Raw genomic sequence first — 22,773 nt, 5'->3', positions numbered from 1 at the left:
CCCTAATTGCCCTTGAGAAGGTGGTGGTAAGCTGCCATCTTGAACCATTGCAGTCCATGTGGTGAAGGTACACTCACAGTGCTGTTAGGGAAGGAGTTCCAGAACTTTGGCCCAGTGACGGTGAAGGAATGGCCAACATATTCCCAAGTTACGATGGTAAGAGGCTTGGAAGGGAACTTCCAGATGGTGGTGTTCCCATGTATCAGTTATCCTTGTCCTATATGGTAATATTTGTGGGTTAAGAAGTTTCTGCCTAAGAAGTCTTGCTAAGTTCCTTTAGTGCATCTTGTAGATGGTACATGCTGCTGCCACTGTACGTCAGCGGTGGAGTGAGTGAATGTTTAAGATGGGGGATGGGGTGCCAATCAAGTGGGTTGCTTTCTCCTGAATGGTGTTGGCCGCCTTGAGCATTTGAGCTACACTCATCCAGGCAAGTGGAAAGTTTTCCATCACACTCTTGACTTGTGCCTTGTAGACGGTTGACAGGCTTTGGGGAGTCGAGAAGTAAATTACTCACTGCAAGGTTTCTCGCCTCTGAAGCATTTTTATAGTTACAGTATTTATATGGCTGGTACAGTTCAGTTTATGGTCAATGATTTATCCCAGGATGTTGATAGGTCTATCCTGAGGCCTATCCTTATGTGGTAATTTTCAGCCTGTTGGCCTTCAGTAGATGGGAAGTATAACAGAGAGTTCTGATATTTCTCTTGCTATGGTCTGGATTAACACGGACTTCGGTTTTTCCTCTTCCTCATCCTTGAAGTTGTTCGGAAAGTGGGACTTGTCGACTTATCCATGTTACTGTGTAGATTGAAATAAGAGTTTATCTTCCAGAATCTCATTCTATTTGTTAATAAAGTTAGGACTTTATGGGAAGGAGGTTATCGGAGATAAGGAAGGATCTGCGCACTTTAAACCATAGCTGACCATTTAATTTTTAGAATTGAAAGGTCACTTGCCAATGTCTTGTCACAGCAGGACATTCATTAATGAGATGTGGGCATCACTGGCATGGGGCATCATTGCTGTGGATCTGGAATCAGACCAGTTCAGGACACCAGGTTTCTTTCCCTAAGGATTATTAGTGAACAAGATGGGTTTTTAATGATCATCATTAGACTTTTAATTCCAGAATTTTATTGAATTCAAATTTCACCAGTGGCACGCCCCCAGAGCATTGCCCTGGGTTTCTGGATTACTAGTCCAGGAACAATGCCAATATGCCACCATCTCCTCATTGACACTGTTTCACACTTTCTGGGGGCATTCTGTTCCAGTTTAACGCAATCTTCATAACGAATGTCATTGAAGCTATGTGGCATTGAAGACAAACATGGGCAGATTTGTGTGTTTGCTTCAATTATTGCAAAGCAAAATCTTATCATGACTAAACTAAAAGTTGATACTGCATCTGCGTGTTAATACTGCATTCAGCGACAATGCACCCTGGAAGAATTTTAGGAATGATGTGGATGCGCCGGCGTTGGACTGGGGCAAACACAGTAAAAAGTCTGACAACACCAGGTTTTAAAACTTTTACAGACTTTTTACACAATTTTAGGAACACAGAACAATTATTATTATTGACAAATAACATTGTGGCTGGAATTCTCTCAGCCTGCCCACCACTGGAACTCGGGGTGGGGGGGTGGCGCTTGGCGGGGGGGGGTTGTATACTGCAGTCCATGTGCAAGTCACAGGGATAGAAGAAACACAGTGCCTTGTCTCACACCTCTTTCTATATACTAATTGTCTGTAGATTAGTGCTTTGACAGCAATGTTCAATTCCCAGAGATACTGCAAGACATTCCGCTCCTCATCGATGTAACCAGTTCTTTGAACTGTTGCGATTCATACCATGTGGGAGCTTTCAGTTTTTGTTGTGATTTGAGTCACATGTCCTCATACTGATATTTGGTGCTGCCCTGTATTTAAATGATAGCTGTCATGTTGCCATCTCAGTGACTAGCACTGTTTGCTGTGCAGATACATGGATTTGGGCCACTGTCTGCAGGAGTTTGCACATTCTCCCCGTGATTGCGTGGCTTTTCTCTGGGTGCTCTGGTTTCCTACCACACCCCAAAAACGTGCTCTTCGGCTGATTGGTGTAACAAATTATCCCTAAATTAGTCTTCCTTCAATCTTCCCCAATAGGCGTAGATGAAGGTCATGGGGAGAGGAGGGCACTCAATGTTAAAATGGTGGCACGGGCTTGTTGGGCCAAAGGGCCTGTTTCCTGTGCTGTTTTGTTCTTTGTTATCGGTACAGAACAAAGAAAATTTGATTGGACATCAGATGTAACTGTAAACTGTACAAGGGTATGAATCTCTAGATTAATTTGAGCTTGGTGCATAAGGTTTGACTTTTGTATTGAAATTGGTTTTGTCAACACCTCTGTCCAATGGAATGAACCCACCAGCTCCAGTGCTCCACACTGTCACAGGAGGTTTAACCCTTCATCTCCTATGGTATGCTTGGAGCATAAATAGATGGATGTGGGAATATCAATCTGGACATAGCTGAACCATTTGTATCATTTTTACCAAGTTGGAGCCACACGTAATTAAAAAGGATAACAGAAGCATGACACAGTATAATCATAAAAGCTATTTATTTTCAAATATTGATTGTTCAATTAAATTATTCAAATTTATTTACCATAAATCAATTTTCATATAAATTTATTCATAAAGGTTATAGAAATAAGGCATTCTAATTTTAAAGCAATGACAATGTGCAAGTAGCGGTACAAGTGGATTTGTACAATCAAGGCTCTTTGTTTATTTCATTGACAAATGAGGAGAAACAAAGACAGAAGAGGAGATTGGGGAAGCTGGGGTTTTTGTAAAGAGTAGGCATCAAACAAGTGGACAAGCAAATGCAAATCAGGAGCTGGGCAAAATTGAAATATCTGATTGCTGGTGGACACTCATGAAGCTGTATTTAAGAGTTGATTGATTGGTTATGATTACAGCTTGATGAATCTGGAGATTTTAGCCAAATGATGACAGGATTAAAGAACCAAAAAGTGTTTGGCACACAACTTCAAAAATTTTGATAGCTGATAAATGGAAACTGTGTGTCAGGGTGGGGAGAAAGAGTAAAGAACACAGACCCAAATGAGAATAAAATTACAGGTTTGACATAATTGAAGTGGCCTTCAAAACTGTATGTCAAAATTCACATCATTTCTCCACAGTTGATCACATCACTATTGGAGCACATTAACATTTTATGGCACTTAAATATCATTTCTGTTTGATCAGACATCCCAATGAATCATAAGCTAAAAGTTTAAAAACTTTCTGAATTTTACAACGCAGCAGTATTTTGACAAAAGTGTGCAATGAGAGGCTACTTAAAGGGACCCCATTACTGAGAACATCTATCTAAAGGAACGTTTACTTGGAAGGATTCATGTCCTTCGTATCTGAGGCAGAAAGTTTAACGGTTTACATTGAGATGTTAGAACTCCACTCCAAACCTGATTGTAATTGATTCAATGTTAGATTGCTTTACCTGCTAAACAAAACTTTCAACTGGAGATGTCCAAAGATCAGTGCTGTTTTGCTCTAGAATAAGCCAGTGCTTAGTAGAGTTCTCAGAAGCTGGAATTATAGTTATTGAAGCAGATTCTTGTTTTTAAGAAAAAATTGTTTCTGAACATATTAAATAACTAGATGAATACAAGTTCTTGTTGTGCTTACAGAACACTTCGCACAAGGAAGTACTTTGTCAACAGAAACCTTTTGATGGCAAGATTACTTCACAAGGTAAACAGTCCCAATAAGCAGTCTCTTGTTTTAAAAACAAAAAATTCCCTTAAAACATTTTATGATCCCAAGATTAGTGTCACATTCAGTCATTAAAAAAAATGATGAAATCTATTCATCTGTTGAAGAATTCAGTTGATCATCTGAGGTTTGTACCGTGTCATTATAGTGCAGCCTGGGTCTTCATTCTCAATATGATTCTGAAAATCAAATCCACAGCATATAGTTACATATTTACAACTGACAATACCGACCATGGAACACTGGATTGAATTCGGGTGGCACAGTGGGTTAGCACTGCTGCTTCACAGCTCCAGGGACCCGGGTTCAAATCCCGGCTCAGGTCACTATCTGTGTGGAGTTTGCACATTCTCTTTGTCTCTGCATGGGTTTCCTCCGGGTACTTCGGTTTCCTCCCATAGTCCAAAGATGCGTGGGTTAGGTGGATTGGCCGTGCTAAATTGCCCCTTAGCTTCAGGAGGATTAGCTAGAGTGAATGCATGGGGTTATGGGCATAGGGCCTGAATGGGATTTTGCTCAGTGCACACTAGATGGGCCAAATAGCCTCCTCCTGCACTGTGAGGATTCTCTGATTTGTATCTCTGGATCAGCTCAAGTCGCAGCTCTGGGTGACCCCTGCTGGCCAGGATGCAACTTGCAGCTGACTCTATCCTTTGCAGCAATTTGGTCAAAAAGTGCCCAGGAAAATACCGCTAGCTGAGAATGTGGGTCAGAGTAAGAAAGAGCACATAAACAGCATGACATAAACCATGCAACTTCAGATAAATACGCAGAAACGTAAACACGAACAAAGTTACGTACAGTTCCCAGATCAGCCCTCCCACCACCCATTTTAATGAGTAGTTCAGAAATATCACCGCAGTCTCTAACAGCAGAAAACCCGATGAGAATTGAACTTTGAGTGGCGTTTTCTCTTTTTTTTGCAGAGTGGCACAGCGAGTAGGAAAAACTTCGAAGCCATCACAGAAACCATACAGTGTAGGAGGCCATTCAGTCCTTTGAGTCTGCATTGACCACAATCCCACCCCAGGCCCTATCCCCACACATTTACCTCGCTAATCCCTCTGACCTACACATCCCAGGACACTAAGCGGCAATCTAGCATAGCCAACCAACCTAACCAGCACATCTCCCAAAATGAGAGGGGAAACTGGAGCACCCGGAGGAAACGCTCGCAGTGACCCAAGCCAGGTATCGACCTGGGTCCCTGGCGCTGTGGGGCAGCAGTGCTAACCACTGTGCCGCACCAGCGCCAAGGGCAGCTTCCTCTGCCCAGTTTTTAAGATCATGGAGTAAAGTTAGGGGGTGTGCCCATCCCACAACATCATGCTCACAAAGTAGCAGCTTAGTCTGTGAAATGTCAGGTGTTGACATGGATTGACAATCTTACAGCAGGAAGAGGGTGGGGGTGGTTAAAGCCTGATAATAAATGCATTCAAATAAAAGCAACCATGTTGCTGGAAAGCAGGATTCTCATTACACCATTGGTGGGCTGGCAATGACAACTGAATCATTGAACCCTACAGTGCAGAAAGAGGCCCATCGAGTCTGCACCGACCACAATCCCACCCAGGCCCTATCCCCATATCCCTACATATTTTACCCGTAATCCCTTTAACCTACGCATCGCAGGACACTAAGGGGCAATTTTTTAGCATGGCCAATCAACCTAACCAGCGCATTTTTGGACTGGAGGAGGAAACCAGAGTACCCGGAGGAAACCCACGCAGACACGAGGAGAATGTGCAAACTCCACACAGTGACCCGAGCCAGGAATCGAACCCAGGTCCCTGGAGCTGTGAAGCGGCAGCGTTAAACACTGTGTGACCGTGCCACCTTGGAGTGGCAAAATCTCGCCGGTGTCATCCATGTTTTATGATTTCCCATTCCTGTTGCGAATTCAGCATCCCGAAAATGTGAATGGAAAATCCCAACCCCCCCACCCTTTGTCTTTTTCCCATCATTGGTAATTTACCAATTAAAAAACTCTGGTACTTCACAAGCCTGTAGCTGAGAGTACAATGTTGTTCATTGGTGGGGGAACTACAAAAAAAAGTAAAATAAACGCACAATATTGCAGAAATTTGAAAACTGAACACAGTGGGGAAAAAACTCAGCAGGTCCGGCGACATCTGTGGAGAAATCGAGGTCACGGCTGGAATTCTGCACCCATCCCACCCCATGGTGGATTTTCTCGTGTCGGATGGGGACAGACCTTGGTCACCTGCAGGATCTTTCAGATCCACCTAAGTCCATGGGCTCTCGTGTGGCTTGCCAGCTCCGCAGCCAGGGAACCCAGTGCGAGGGGTCAACTTCCCCAGGGCTGGAAGAGCTGGAAAATCCCTCCCAACATTTTGATTCCATTATGGCTTCTCTGGAATGATCATAGAACCCTATAGTGCAGAAAGAGGCCCTTCGGCCCATCAAGTCTGCACCAAACCCAATCCCACCCAGGCCCTACCCCAATATCCCTACATATTATACCCACTAATCCCTCTAACCTACGCATCCCTGGACACCAAGGGGCAATTACTTAGCGCGGCCAATCAACCTAACCCGCACATCTTTGGACTGTGGGAGGAAACTGGAGTACCTGGAGGAAACCCACACAGACACGAGGAGAATGTGTAAACGCCACACAGACAGTGATCTGAGCCGGGAATCGAACCCTGGAGCTGTGAAGCAGCAGTGCTAACCACTGTGCTACTGTGCCACCCTGAATGCAGAATCTTATTGGACTCAAAACATTGAGTTGGGTTTTTACAAAGGAACCTTTTAAAAAAAAACAATTAGCCAGGACCTGATTCCATGAATCCCAATTCCATTCCTAGAAATTCCTGATTTTTACCAGGGCCTTTTAAAGTTTGTGGCCATGACCCCAGCCTCTGCATTCTGGACCTGGCTGGGACAGGCATGTCCTGCAATTTTGATGCAGTTGGGCCAGTTTTTCAGGTCAGAGTCAGGAGACATTGGAAACCGTTGTCTGCAGGAGGAGACCATGTCCGTGTCCCCCATTCAACCGCTATGACCATTCATACCAAGGTATACCCCCACCCAGTCCCTACTGCTCCTTGTGCCATCCATGCCAACCTGTGGCAGTTCTATTCTCATTGGTTCCATACAGTAAATAGTTGGTCAATGAACTGTGCCTCTTCAAAAACTTTTATTCTGGACAAATAAAAGTGTCAGTCAGACCCACAAAAGTATCAATTGCAGAAAGTGAAAGCATTTGAAACCTCTTAATTTGGTGTAAATTAACAGCTCTGATCATCCGAGCTTTTGTTTATCAAGCAATGTTTTCACTTCCTCTCAGGAATTTCAACAGGCTAATAGATTTCTGGGGTCTGAATCAAGCTTCATTATGTATTCTTGGCTGAGAGCCCAGACACCCATTAAAGGACTAAAACACCTGAGTTTTGGGCTCTCTGCTTGATGCCATTAATTGCATAATGTTTATTTACACAAGCTGAAGAGGTTTCACGCACTTGAAGTTGCTGCTATTGGTAATTTAAATGTTTTGGATGATTGAAATATTTATTTTTCAATACAAAAATTTATTGGCCTGTGGTTAAAAACATGTTTTTTGAGAAAGTGTAAAGCTATCAATGGATGATCTTTCTTAAAGCTTTCTTTAAAATAAAACACATCTTGTCACTATAAGGTTAGTTGGTTCCAGAGGGTGTGGTGAGTGAATGGGTATGGAAGTGCCATATCTTGGAATGAGGGGCTACGTGTGGAGAACATTTTTTGCATGTGGGGGTCACAAGGTGGTCCAGATGGGGAATGGGGAGTGTGTAGAGAGGGATGAGGGGGCTTTTCTTCATTACAACTTTGACAGACTCCCACAGCGCTGAGATAGGCCTTTTAAACATCCCACCTCGACACCCGATTGCTTCCTCTGAACTCTTTCCCCAGCTGACTGGCCCAACTGCAGCCTGTACCCACCACTCCACAATGAAAATCCCACCTTTCTGGACATGTTCTGCTGAGGGAGGCAAGCCTGACTCTCTCCAAGATGATGATAACTAACCCCGTTAACTCTCCTTCACTCTCCACAGTTACCGCCATGCCAGAGCTTTTCCAGTAATTCACTTGTAATTTAAAACAGAAACCATCAGGAAGATTTCAGATTTTAAAATCAAGGAACATGAGAATCGCCGTAACAAAAAGCATAATACAAAAGATTCATCAATGATAGATTAGAACCAGCAAACTGATCCCTTCCAGTGACTCATGCCCATAATTTAATTTATTGCAAGCTGTGACCTCATCAAATCTACATTATAATTAACCGAGGTATTTTTATACAGATTTGATTTACTAATATGAAGCAAAGATATGTTATTCACAGGATAAGAAGACAACAGTTTCATTCTGGAAAAAAGTCACCAAAAATTATCATATCATTTCTAGTCCAAAAGGCACACCTATTTCCTTTTAGAATCCGGATCCATTTTATATTGCAGCAAATATAAAATTAAATGCATGACGTTCTTATACATGTTAAAATAATTTGTGACCTCACTCTTCATAAGGTGACCGGTTAACTCAAGCTATTAAACTTTCAGCATTCTTAAGTGAACAAAAAGTGTCCAATGTTTGGATAAAACTCAGCTACTTTTGCTAATGCTAACTCAATAAACGGAATTATATTTTATTCCATCTTTCAAATCCAAAAAAGGTGATTCATTTAAAATATAAGAGGTCCTGAGCAAAAGAAGAACTCTTCATAACTAGTAAATGGAATCCTGCCTAACAAAAATATAAATATCTAACCATCCTTTCTTTTCTCTTCTCTCAAAATGAACTCCAAAACACTCAACATTGGATTTAAACACTCCCTCATAAATAAATCTAATTTCTTTCTCTACCAATGAAACACTAATATGAATGGGGCCAGCCCACCACATCAAAAATGTGCTGGTTAAGTAAATTGGCCATACTAAATTCCCCCTTTGTGTACCCTTCCACAGTAACTTCATTACATTGCTAATGTAAGCCCACGTAGAACACTAATTAATAAACAAATAAATAAATTGCCAATGAAGTAATTTTTGTACTGCCAATAAAAGGTCTATCCTCATACCAAACCCATAAACCATCTGAATAAATGAGGGTGTCCCGACACTAACCTGCTCTGCCAACCAGGGCCCCCACACCAATCCGCTACATACTTCCTGAATCCACACCACACCATCCTGGCAACACAAGACAAAACGCCCACAAAAAGTGAAAAGTCACCCCATCTCACCAGCTTCGGAAGCCCCCTCACACCACCCAGCCTAACAGACACACATGGGAGATGAAAGTGCCAAGACAGGGGAGGGCAACAAACCACCCGCTCCAACACACACACACACCACTTTGACATCCACCCCAGCCCCCGGAAACACAGAAACCCCCAAGCGAGCAGCCCCCTCCTCCAAATACACACTACCTCCCCCCAGCCACCTAAAATATGACAGAAGCTGACCTTGTTTTCCTTCCCCTCTTTTCTCTTCTGCCACATGAGGGTACCCTCCCCCCCAATTCACCACCCCACATAAGAAAAAAACTAACATGAAAAGTAATATACAAGAAGAAAAAGGCCCAGGAGACAAGAAGACAACAAGATAAGGGCAAGGCATCACAGGGGGCAACAAGGGTTGGACGTGAGCTGTAAGAAAAGTGGCAGAGCACGAAGGACAGGGGACGTGTCCTCTCTCTGTCCGACCCCAAAACCCAACTATTTCCTTTTAGAATCCGCGTCCATTTTATATTCCAGCAAACATCAAATTAAATCAAATGCATGAAACTCCCATGCATGTTAAAATAACTAGCGATTTTACGCTTAATAAGGTGACCATTTAACTCAAGCTATTAAACATTCAGCATGCTTAAAAATGGTGCCCAACGTCTGGGTCAAACTCAGCTAGTTTTGCTAAACTCTAATGCTCACTCAATAAGCAGGATTTTTTTTTCCATCTTGCAAGCCACATTACTAAAATAACAGATATTAAAATTTCAATAGCAACTAGGAATTTTAAAAAATCCCCAGTTTAGTGAAAATATGAAACCATGACATGGGTTAAAACAGAAGTTTTACTGTACAAGAGTTAAACCAAGCAAACACTGAACACCATCATACTCTACCTAAACTACCAATGCTTTAGAATCAACACAAGTCAAAAACATGAATTAAAAGGCAACTTGTAGTTCTAAATTATCACTGCATGCCAAATAGCATATACAACTAAGCGGACTAATGAACTGACTCAGCAGTACACTTAGCACGTATGTATTAATCTCAGCCAAAAGGTCCTTCAAAACTTTTGCCCCATGTGTTAGCTTATCTTTCAAACAAAACATCAACCAGAGTTGGAGGTCCACAATATAATCCACCCTGACCATTTGAAAAGACACAACTGGGACTTGCTGAAGTCTGGATCCCTAAAGCTCCGGCAAACGTGTGAATAAAACGGGATGCCAGGATGCTGTTTGCCAAGATCATCAGAATCAGAATTGAAGGAAAGTCATTGGACTGAAAAACAACACTTTTTGTTTTCGAGCAGGGAGAAGAAATGAACCATGTCATAGAAACTATAACAAAATGAAATTGGATTTCTCAATAAATGTCTACACGTAAATCAGTCGAAACACCAAAGGTGCCAGTATATGCTGAATGGGAAGTTTATACAACTGGACATCATACAACACGACCCAGTCATTTACGAGTTTACTTTACTCATTATGTAACCACGTCTCCCCTGTACCACTCCTGATATTTCCAGCAGTAATTGCATCTGCGACAGCATTGCCAGTAATAATTTCGAACGTTTGCATATATCAGGGCAGCTTCCTTATTTAATCACAGCTGGCACGATTCACAGTCGACTTACCTTGGGAGTTAAAAGGTGAGAATGTCATTTCCAAGCCAAGGTTGAGCGGTATCAAGCATACCAGGCAGCAAAGCAGACAGCAACCCCCCAACCAACTTTCAGTCTGACTGTTATTTCATATAAAAGTATATGAAAGTTTTATGAACTTTGATATAAATTGGACGCAGCCTGCACCAAAGTCAACAATAATGATCCAAAACCATCAGTGGAATTATTAAAATCCAGCCGCTTTGTTACCTCACCAGACTTTAACTTTAGTCCATCCTAAACGAGCCACAAAACACCAGGAGACTTGATTCCCGGTGCTGCTGTGTTAACTCTTCTGAATTGGGTTGGCAAGTAAGGGCATGGGAAATTGGTCCCAGTACCCCTGGGAATGGTGTTCTGCTCTTTAGCATCCTGCTACTCATCGCGTGTGGTTGCATATCAGCTGAGGAAAGGATTGGAATCAATTGTGATGGCACAGTGGGTTAGCACTGCTGCCTCACAGCGTCAGGGACCCGGGTCTGATTCCCAGCTCGGGTCACTGTCTGTGTGGAGTTTGCACATTCATAGAATCATAGAACCCTACAGAGCAGAAAGAGGCCCTTCGGCCCATCGAGTCTGCACCGAACACAATCCCACCCAGGCCCTACCCCCACATGCCTACATATTATACCCACCAATCCCTCTAACCTACACATCCCTGGGCACTAAGGGGCAATTTCTTAGCATGGCCAATCAACCAAACCCGCACATGTTTGGACTGTGGGAGGAAACCGGAGCACCCGGAGGAAACACACACAGACATGAGAAGAATGTGCAAACTCCACACAGACAGTGACCCGAGCTGGGAATTGAACCCAGGACCCTGGAGCTGTGAAGCAGCAGTGCTAATCACTGTGTTACCGTGCCGCCCCCATGTCTGCGTAGGTTTCCTCCAGGTGCTCTGGGTTCCTCCCACAGTCTGAAAGACATGCTGGTTAGGTGCATTGGCCATGCTAAATTCTCCCTCAGTGTACCCAGACAGGTGTTGGAGTGTGGTGACTAGGGGATTTTTGCAGTAACTTCATTGCAGCGTTAATGTAAGCCTACTTGTGACTAATAAGTGAACTTTAGCTTTAGTTGGGCAAGGTACAGGTGGTGAAGAACATCTGTTTGACCATAGTCCAGCATGATGAGCTGGTGTTAGAAAATGAGTTCATAATGACAAATAAAGTTAGATGTCTCAATATTCATTTAAACTATTTTGACAGTGACTTTGTGAGAACTTTAGTGGGGCTTTGATTTAATTGTCTCTCTTCTGACTCTTAACCACAGAAGACTAGAAAAACACGATTCTGCAGCAAAATGTCACGCTCAGCTTTCAACTCTGTCTCCAGAGCAACTTATTCAGTAGAAAAAGAAATCTAATGTCAACAATTCAGGGAATGTTTTTTGTGATAACCTTGGAATAAATAGGCCAAACATCAGAGCAGAAAATGAAAAAAATTTAGTCGATTCTATTTCATACATGATGAGGGTAACAATGTCTAACTGATTTTTTATTTCAATGGCTCCAAAGTTCTCTGAGAACCACAGATGCTGTCAGACCTGCTGAGATTTTCCAGCATTTTCTGGTTTTGTTTCCTCGGCGGCGCAGTGGTTAGCACTGCTGCCTCACAGCTCCAGGGACTCGGGTTCAATTCCTGCCTCAGGTGACTGTGCAAAATCCACACACATTCTCCCCGTGTCTGCGTGGGTTTCCTCCGGGTGCTCCGGTTTCCTCACACAGTCCAAAGACGTGCAGGTTTGTTGACTGGCCACGCTAAATTGACCCTAATGTCAGGGGGATTAGCAGGGTAAATAGATAGGGTTATGGGGATAGGGTCTGGGGAGGATTGTTGTTAGATTTCTGATAGACAAGGGAATTAAGGGTTATGGGGAGAAAGCGGGAAAGTGGAAGCGATCCACTTCGGATAAGCCATGATCTTATTGAATGGCGGGGCAGGCTCGAAGGGCCAGATGGCCTACTCCTGCTCCTGTTTCTTATGTTCTTATGTCAGTGCTGGCTTGATGGGCCAAATTCTTTCTGGTCATGTCACAGCTTGGTATGGCTCCTGCTCTACCCAAGACTGCAAGGAACTACATAAAGTTGTGAATGCAGCCCAATCCATCATGCAAACCAGCCTCCCATCCATTGACTCCATCTACACTTTCCCGCTGCCTCGGCAAAGTAGCCAGCATAATTAAGGACCCCACGCACCCTGGACATTCTCTCCTCCACCTTCTTCTGTCAGGAAAAAGGTACAAAGGTCTTAGGTCATGTACCAACTGACTCAAGAACAGCTTCTTCCCTGGTGCCACCAGACTTATGAATGGGCTTACTTCGCATCAAGTTGATCTATGTCCTAGCTATGACTATCACACTGCATTCTGCACTCTCTCGTTTTGTTCTCTATGAATGGTATGCTTTCTATGTGCAGCACACAAGAAACAAGATTTTTCACTGTATGTTAATATGTGACAATAATAAATCAAATCAAATGGCCTCCTTCTCCTCTACAGAGATTGTACGATCTCATCTTTGGCTCTTTTGCCAATGATCTTACATCTGTATCCACAAGTTTCTGATGCTTTGCTAATTGAAATGGTTTCTCCGTTTATCTTATCAATAGCTTTGGTGATTTTGTGCAGCTTCATTAACTCATTCCTCAATATCTTGGATCGAAGGAGAAAAATCCTTTATCTGATTTTGTCACATAACTGAAGCGTCCAGACCGAGTACCATTCTAGTCAATCTCTGCCACACCATCTCCAAGGTCTCAAAATCCTTCCAAAAGTGCAATGCTTGGTGTGTTTGTGACCTTGTCATCAAGGCCTATCGTACTAAAGGAAGAGCTCGAGTTTCCAATCCTCCACATCTGGCTCTACCCAGGAGGTACCCATCCTCCACATCTGGCTCTACACAGCCGATGCCCAGGCATTGGTGTATCATTTGAACTTTGCGGATGTTGGGAGAATGTTCCCATCATTTCTCCAGAAGCATGGTTGTTTTCAGGCCTAATCTTCAGCCACTCTGATAACAAGCAACCAGTCCAGGGGCATAGGGCCTGATAGAGCCAGCAAGGCCAGCTCCACAGAAATTGGGACGCCATCTTAAAGGATCCCCAAACAGCACTGAACTTGGAACTCCCCCACCCTATCATGGCATGGAGGACCCCACCGCCACCACAAGCAGAGGGGTGACACCCCTAACCACCACCACAAAGGTATTGGGGGCTTCCCCTTTGACCACTCAAGATATCCAGGGATTTTCCACCTCCTCCCTTCTCCCACCCAAAATTATTACATATCTAAACGGGAATGTACATAACACTTGGAATGTAAATATAAGATACAGAAGTATTTGATGCTCACCCGCTTTGATCATGGCTAATTAGGATTACTATTTCAAACTTATTCTTTCTTTTGGTTACACATGGTCTTGTACTTCACTGCATTTCAGAATAGCAGAACAGAAAGATCCACTCCATATACCTGCATATTGAAACTTGGTCATATTATCAAATTTGTTTTGTATTACATTTTATATACCTGATGATAGACAGCTTTCGTTTGAATCTTCAAACTGTTGGACTGTCGTCGTCATTGCCTCTTCGAGATTTACTTCCCAATACTCCGCGCACAAGAGTCCGTCTGGCCATCTCCTGTGAAATCAGCAGCGTTAGTTGAAGCAGGGTATTTTGGCCAAAAAAGTCAGTCATTCCACAGAGCTATGAACAGGTTAAAGGCAGTCCCTAAAGATGCTATTACACAGGATCTTGTTAAATTATCCTCATGGAATTCTTGTCTGTTTTATATCTAAAAAAGGGATTTGTAGCTTACCCAAGCCCAGAAATGAATTCCAGGCTTTCAACAACTCTAGTCACTGTAAATTTCTAACACAATTTTACTTTGGCCTTGAACAATTAATTCTTGTGGCAGAATTATTCCCCACAGACATCAAATTATGTGAAAAGGTTAGTCAGTGGAGACACACGTTTCAAATATTTGCTTCTTATATTAGAGATTTTGCAGGGAATCTTAAACTGATACAACGTCGTGGTAAATTACACACGATTTTGTAATCCTCACTCAACCAGTTACATATTTATCTCAACTGATTCTTCCCTGCCTTAAATCTTGCACCTTTCGTCACTGGCTCATCTAGGTTACGTGACACAGCGGCAACATTTTATTTGATAATGCTTCTGCAATGTTCCTTGGGCCACTATACTGTATTTGTGTAGTTAAATGCTGCAATATCTACCTCTGTTGATATAGTGTGAAACTATTTGTGTGAGAATCAGGAAAATAGTACATTGATTGAAGTAAACCAGAAAACCATCAAAGAAATCAAAATTCAACTCGACAGCTGACCCCACACCAACAACTTGTCAGGAATGGGTAGCCAAAAATAAAACCAGCCGCCCAGCTTATTTCTATATTCAGTCCGTAGACCTCAAGATTACTGCTCTTGAGATGCGTATCCACGTACCCTTTCAAATGTTTTGAATATTCTGCCCCTAAGACTCTTTCAGGCAATGAATTTCAGACCATGATCATTCCCTAGGCAGATTTTGTTCCCTCATCTCTTCCCTAATCTAATCTTACTAATCCACCTCTTTAAATCAATGCCCCCTAGCTACAGACCTCTCTGCTAATGTAAATCAGTCCTTCACATCCACTGTATCCAGGCCCCTCGCAATTTTGAACACATTTCTATAACAGGAGGAATGGTTTCATACATTTTATTAAATCAGGCCTATTAGGCTCTTAGGGTTTATAGTAATTGAGAATTTGCATTGGAAAATAGGAGCAACAAATTTCAGGTTAAAAACGCAAGTTTTCCCCGTTAAACCTTTCTCGGAATTTAGAATTGATAATTTCTCAATCTCTTTCTAAAAAAAAAGTTACTCATAGATCCTTGTACAATCTCACTACCAACTAGGAAAACTAGAGGATACAAATATTTCTTTTATCACTTTATTTTGACTCAAGGCACCAATAATCTGCTCTGGTACCAATTCAGTTGTGCTCTCCTACACTATATTCCTATTACTGGTTGTTCATTGCATTCTGTAAAGATATTATTAGCAGACTGTAGAATCTCGTTTTTCAAAGTGCCACTGAAAGGTTTGCTGGTTGCGGTGGTACATCAGACTGGATATAAAATGAATGCTGTGTCATCTTAAAAACAGATTAAGAAAGCAAAATAGGGCGGTAATGTTTGAGACCGAGTTACTGCAAACAGTGCATTTATATCAATACATGTTGCTTTGCATTAATGCACCATTTATTGCACACACCTCTCCACTGGAACTGAGCAGAATCACACGGATATCATCTCCTGTTCCCCAGGATCTCTGTCCCTTCCACACCAAATCAGCCGGAGAACATTGGGAAGCACTAGCACTTCCAGCCCAGACCTAAAAAAGAAAGATAATAACTTAAACGATGTTACTTCAAGATCCGCACTGTTAAATTTGCACCACTAACGAAATGCACAATTCTAACAAAATGTCAAAGCCGGTTGTATTTTTCTGTCACAAGTAGGCTCACATTAATGCTGCAATGAAGTTACTGTGAAAATCCCCTGGTTGCCACACTCTGGCTGCTGTTCAGGTACACTGTCGGAGAATTTAACATGGCCAGTGCAGCTAACCAGCACATCGTTCAGACAGTTAGAGGAAACCAGAACACCCAGAGGAAACCCATGCAGACACAGAGAGAATGTGCAGATTCTGCCCAAACCAGGACACTGCCCAAGTGTCCCTGGCACTGAGAGGCAGCAGGCTAACCACTGTGCCACTGTGTAAAGTACATTCGAATCCCCATCCAACAAGTCAAGGAGTTCACAAGGTGAGTGTAGGTGGTTTGCACTCGCACTGCACTTCTACCTATACACAAATTCAAAAGTGTCCATTTACACGAGGTGGCTTAAAAGCAGGTTAACTTGAAAATTCACCAGCATGGTGCATTCAGACAGATCCTACAGGTTAAACCAGACACACCAGCAGTAATGGAAATTGAACGTTATGTTAAACTCATTGATTTCTCATGGTAGAGATTCTTGAGATTGCAAGTCTTTTTCCCTTTCATCCACTTGTTCTAGTTCTCATTCACACTGTCCCCTCCTAGCCCAAACACAGCTTTCCCTATGAATGTCACAATGCAGTCTCTTCTTCTGACTCTGTCTCACACTTGGATTGAGAGCAGCAAACGTTGCAATATAATTGGGGTGAAGATAAAATTAATTAGACCAGCAAGTTTAGTCGGAGAATGGGTCGAACCATTATTCCCACAAAGTACAAGCTCTTCAGAGAGAGTAAACATGGTTTTGGGAAAAGGTAACAGATATCTAATTAACCCAAGAGCATCCATAGAACTCTGAGTAGGATCAGCTGTTGGTACATGGCAATGATGTCTGATATGGCTTCATACAGTGATCAATATGTGACATTACAGTATATGGACCACATTGCATGAACACAAAGAGGATACAAGGTGAAGAGTATAAGAGGATCACTCGCAAAAAGTGATACCTAGGGAGAGAGTCACAATAAATTACCTAGATTTAGGATTAGACAGGAGAATATCCACATCGCAGAGAAGTTTCTGTGAGAAAGTATAGTGAACTGCAAAAAGTAGAATATTACAAAATAGGTTAAGCAAATCCATGGCTGATGCAGATTAAGGCAGGCCATTCTAGGATACAGATGGCACGGGGTTACAGTTGAAATGATAAAGGGCTAGATTATAAAGCAAACAACAGAGATAGTGAACGGCAGAAGGTAAAATAAAATATTAATAGTTATATCGAGCACATTCATATCATCCTCAGGATATGGGGTTCAGTTTTGGGTTCCCTATCTTAGAACAAAAATACACTGTCCTTGGAGGGAGTTTAATGACCACAAGGAGAATACCTGGGAAGGAAGTGCTCAACTCTGAGAAACCTGTGATCTGATTAGTTTTTAAATGAATGAAGAGAATTACCTGAGTGATAGACTGAGAATCGTCCAAAATAGTAATTTCATTAAAATTAAAACCACGCCAACTGTAAGTGAATTTCCCAGAAAAAAATTCAACCTTACAGGTCTCAAAAAAGGGTGGCACCAGCACAGTGGTTAGCACTGTTGCTTCACAGCTCCAGCGACCTGGGTTCAATTCCCGGCTTGGGTCACCGTCTGTGTGGAGTTTGCACATTCTCCTTGTGTCTGCGTGGGTTTCCTCTGGGTGATCTGGTTTCCTCCCACAGTCCAAAAATGTGCAGGTTGGGTTAATTGGCCGTGCTAAAATTGCCCCTTAGTGTCCTGTGATGTGTCAGTTAGAGGGATTAGTGAGTAAAGTATGTAGGGATATGGGGGTGGGGCCTGGGTGGGATTGTGGTCGGTGCAGGCTCGACGGGCTGAATGGCCTCGTTCTGCACTGTAGGGTCTCTACGATCTATGAAAAAAAACATGAATTACGCTCCAGAGGTCGGAGAACCATTTGGTGATAGTTAAACGGGAAGATTGATCTTATTTCCAGCTAATCTCCAATGTGAGATATGAAAATGAGTGGGGAACTGGAGTAACAACTAATTTGCCAAGATGAACAAAATGCAGAGTAGATGTTATTGGCTAAACTCTAGCTCAGAGTTCTGAAAAAAAAATTCTCCTGCTTCCCATCTCCTGGTTTCACCAAATGACTGACTGGTTTCAATTTTTTTTTAAAACCTGAAGTTCCTGGAGTTTGATAAAACCAATGTGCCCCAAATAGGGGATAGATACTCACTGTTAATGGTGCGGGAATAAACTGTCCAAAAGTCACAAGAACACATGCACACAAGGGGCTGGGACTCAAGTCTGGTTTTGTGAAGGGTAGGTCGTGCCTCACAAACCTTATCGAGTTTTTTGAAAAGGTGACCAAAGAGGTGGATAAGGGTAAGGCAATTGACGTGGTGTACATGGATTTTAGCAAAGCATTTAATAAGGTTCCCCATGGCCGGCTATTGCAGAAAATGCAGATGCATGGGATTGAGGGTGGATCAGGAATTGGCTAACTGATAGAAGACAGAGGGTGGTGGTTGATGGGAAATATTCAACCTGGTGTTCAGTTACAAGTGGTGTACCTCAAGGATCTGTTTTGGGGCCACTGCTGTTTGTCATTTTTATAAATGACCTAGATGAGGGTGTAGAAGGATGAATTAGTAAATTTGCTGAAGACACCAAAGTTGGAGGAATTGTAGACAGTGAGGATGGATGTTACAGTTTGCAGAGGGACATAGATAAGCTGCAGAGCTGGGCTGAGAGGTTGCAGATGGAGTTTAATACGGAAAAGTGTGAGGTGATTCACTTTGGTAAGAGTAACAGGAGTACAGAATATAGGACTAATGGAAGGACTCTTAGTAGTGTTGATGAGCAGAGAGATCTCGGGGTACATGTGCATAGCTCCCTGAAAGTTGACACCAGGTTGATAAGGTTGTTAAGGCGGCGTACGGTGTGTTAGCTTTTATTGGTAGAGGGGTTGAATTTCGGAGCCGTGAGATCATGTTACAATTGTACAAAACTCTGGTGCGGTCGCACTTGGAGTATTACTTACAGTTCTGGTCGCCGCATTATAAGAAAGATGTGGAGGCATTGGAAAGGGTGCAGAGGAGATTTACCAGGATGTTGCCTGGTATGGTGGGAAGGTCTTATGAGAAAAGGCTGAGGGACTTGAGGTTATTTTCATTGGAGAGAAAAAGGTTACGATGTGACCTGATTGAGGCACACAAGATGATCAAAGGATTGGATAGGGTGAACAGTGAGAGCCTTTTTTCTCGGATGGTGATGGCTAACACGACGGGACATAGCTTTAAATTAAGGGGTGGTAATTATAGGACGGATGTCAGAGGTAGGTTCTTTACTCAGAGGGTAGTAAGGTCGTGGAATGCCCTGCCTGCAGCAGTTGTGGACTCGCCAACTTTAAGGGCATTCAAATGGTCAGTGGATAGGCATATGGATAACATTGGAATAGTTTAGGTTAGAGGGTCATTAGATTGGTTCCACTGGTCGGCGCAACATCGAGGGCCAAAGGGCCTGTACTGCGCTGTAACGTTCTATGGAAAGAGTAAAGGACTTAATATAGGAGAAACTGTGTGGGTTATAAGCATGGGATGAGCAGAGGGAGCGCAGCACACTTTATGTTGGTAGATGCAAATGGTGAGGGTGCTTTTATAAATGCAAGTATTCCAATGGAGCCTGAGTCTACAGAGAACAGGAAAATGTTGAAAACATTTCAGGACTGAGTTCAAGAGCTTGGACATCTTGCACAGAAACTCAGAATAGGCTTTAAAGTACACAAACCATATACATGCATGGAAAAGCTTAAATGCAGCATAGGCAATAGGTGATGTACAAGGAAGGGAGGCACATGCAGTGAAAAATTGGTGCAAGACATTTGAACATTAAAACTCAGTGCATTTTAAATGAGCTGCCTTGATTTTACATTAGAAAATTGGTTTTTAGAGGGATATATATTGGAGCAGGTGGAAATTCAAAAGGAGGTTAAATTCTCTCTCTGGCCTGACCAGTCCATTCTGGTGGCTTATGACTGGCTAATAGTAATCCTGTTCAGTACGAGAGGAACCGCAGGTTCAGACATTTGGTGTCTGCCTCACTGTGTAAAGTTAGGTGACAAGTATCATCAACAAACTTGGATACATTACACTCATCCCGTCTAATCTGTAAATAGCAGAGTCCCAGGCTCAGAGCATTGTGGTAACCAGTTATTACAGTGTACCACCCCAAAAATGTCAACCTAATCATTCCTACTCTGCTTGCTATCCATTAACCAATCCATGCTCATGTATTACCTCCAATCCAATGCATTGTAATTTTGTGTCAAAAAGATGAGGACTTCATTGGGGCAGTCTCCATTAGGGCAGATGGTGACATAGTGGTATTGCCAGTGGACTAATAATCCAGAGAATATTCTGGGGGACCTGGGTTCAAATCCTGACACAGCAGATGGTTAAATTTGAATTCAATAGAAATCGGGAATGAAAAGTCTAATGATGGCCATGAAACCATTATCAATTATCACTAATGCGAGGTTCACTAATGTTTAGAGAAGGAAATCTGCCATCTTTACCTGGTCTGGATTACATGTGACTTCAGGTTCACAGCAAACCCCCTCTGAAATGGCTGATCAAGCCACTCAGTTCAAGGGAAATTAGGAGTGGACAACAAATGCTAGCCCAGCCAGGGACACCCAAATCCTGTGACTGAATTAAAAAAAAACCTACAGAAGTAAGTTGATGGATAGGCAGATCAAAATTTCTTGACAGATATTGGGAAGCCTGGCAGAAAGACAGTAGTCAGAGTAGCACAGAGCTCGTGAGCCCTTCCTGTTAGAATGGAAATAGTAGTCAGCTTTTTTTGCACACTGGTGGAACCAATTATGACACAGCTTCTGTTGCAGCGTCAGCAGAAACCACAAAAGGCCTGAATGTTGCCTGGGAGCTGGTGCAAGCTCCGATGATCTACAGGCACAGTACGATCCAATGTGCAAACGGTCGTCAGAGCACTCCAGCAATCCGTCTTACTTGGATAGCTGACATCCTGGGGAAATGGCAGTGACTCTACGGAGAATCATAGAAACCTACAGTGCAGGAAGAGGCCCTTTGGCCCATCGAGTCCGCACCGAACACAATCCCACCTACGCCCATATCCCTATATATTATACCCACCAATCCCTCTAACCTCCGCCACCCTGGACACTAAGGGGCAATTTTTTATCATGGCCAATCAACCTAACCTGCACACCTTTGGACTGCGGAAGGAAACCAGAGGAAACTCACGCAGACACGAGGAGAACGTGGAAACTCCACACAGACAGTGACCCAAGCCAAGAATCGAACCCAGGACTCTGAAGCTGTGAAGCAGCAGTGCTAACCACTGTGCTACCGTGCCGCCCAGAATGAACCAAAGGTCCTCTTTGAAGAAGAATGCGTGCACACTCTCACTCCATCAGTGCCTCACTGTTGCCTGTCAGCCAGCCTAGATTGGGCATGGAAGGACCACACCAAGGTGTCCAGGGCTTTTCTCCAAGGCCATTTGCATCCTCCCTCACTGAAAGTCAGTTTTTCATTAGCCATGCTATTGGGGTATAAATGTAACAGTGTTAGGATAGGAAAAGGCTGACACCAAGGGAACCAGATGATAACTAGTTGACTTATTCCTGAAATACAGCATGATTTCGTTTACAAATGTGGTTCAAAATCTCTGTCTGGTAGAAACATTTATTTTTTGCATTGTGCTGATGATGTGATGGTCATTGATGGAGGAATTTGGAGTTATGGGACTTCCAGTGAATGAGGATTGTAGTTCCTGATATCGCACTCAGATGGACAGCCCAGACACAGAGGCACGTTCTATGTTCCACCCCCACCCCCCGACCTCCCTTTTCCTTGCTCCAGCAGTTTGCCTACTCTACACATCCTCTGTTTCATTCTTGTGCGCTAGTCTGTTATGCACCCACATCTGGGAGTAACTGGCTTTGAAGTAGGAATTGAATTCCTGCAGCACTTGCCACACTGCTTGCTCCAGATTTCAGCAACTTACAAAAAAAAAAATCAGAAAACACCAAACACTGTTAGAATGGTAACAACAAGCAAAAGAAAATTAACCAAGTCATTGATGATCCGTTTAAATAGGTGAAGTCCCATTGTGACAATACTGTGCCTTTAAAAAAATGTATTCCTATCATGCTTCTGGTGGGGAGTAGGTTTAAAATTCAACTCTGTTTACACAATGCTGCACCAAGCAGTGCACGTGTTGAGAATGCAGGCTTATAATTGATCTTAGTTGATGGGGTTTTTGTTTTAATCTGAGTAAATGCATTTTCATTTTCTTTTCCTGCCTGGGGTTTCAAAGTAGGGTTCAGTTAGGTTGCTTGAAAAGAGACAGATGTGCTGACGGCTTACAGGGAAAAGGAGGCAGTTTCTACTTGGTTCTGAAAGAACCAAGTGGTTTTCACTCTCGCTCTCTCTCTGTCTGGAGGCTACTGATTTGGAGCCGTCAGAAGACAGGTGTCTCTCTCTCTCTCTGGGGGTGGGGGAAGAAAACATAAAC

The 22,773-nt window shown here is 42.9% G+C and overlaps 1 protein-coding gene across 1 annotated transcript in view; it reads right to left on the bottom strand.

Moving 5' to 3' along the window:
* Window positions 1-2,730: 2,730 nt before the first annotated feature.
* LOC145338710 (lamin-A-like) overlaps window positions 2,731-22,773 on the bottom strand; it is a gene marked incomplete at its 5' end in the record, with an annotated part of 62,363 nt that continues 42,320 nt past the window's right edge. Inside the window, 3 exons of the mRNA XM_080183109.1 lie at window positions 2,731-3,973; window positions 14,228-14,340; window positions 15,982-16,101. Coding sequence (XP_080039235.1) covers window positions 14,257-14,340; window positions 15,982-16,101 — 204 coding nt within the window. The remainder of the gene's footprint in view (window positions 3,974-14,227; window positions 14,341-15,981; window positions 16,102-22,773) is intronic.

The sequence above is a fragment of the Carcharhinus amblyrhynchos genome, unplaced genomic scaffold, assembly GCF_965287045.1.
Source record: "Carcharhinus amblyrhynchos unplaced genomic scaffold, sCarAmb.v2.hapA chromosome_152, whole genome shotgun sequence".
Lineage (NCBI taxonomy): Eukaryota > Metazoa > Chordata > Chondrichthyes > Carcharhiniformes > Carcharhinidae > Carcharhinus > Carcharhinus amblyrhynchos.
This window is presented reverse-complemented; position numbering and strand designations above follow the sequence as displayed.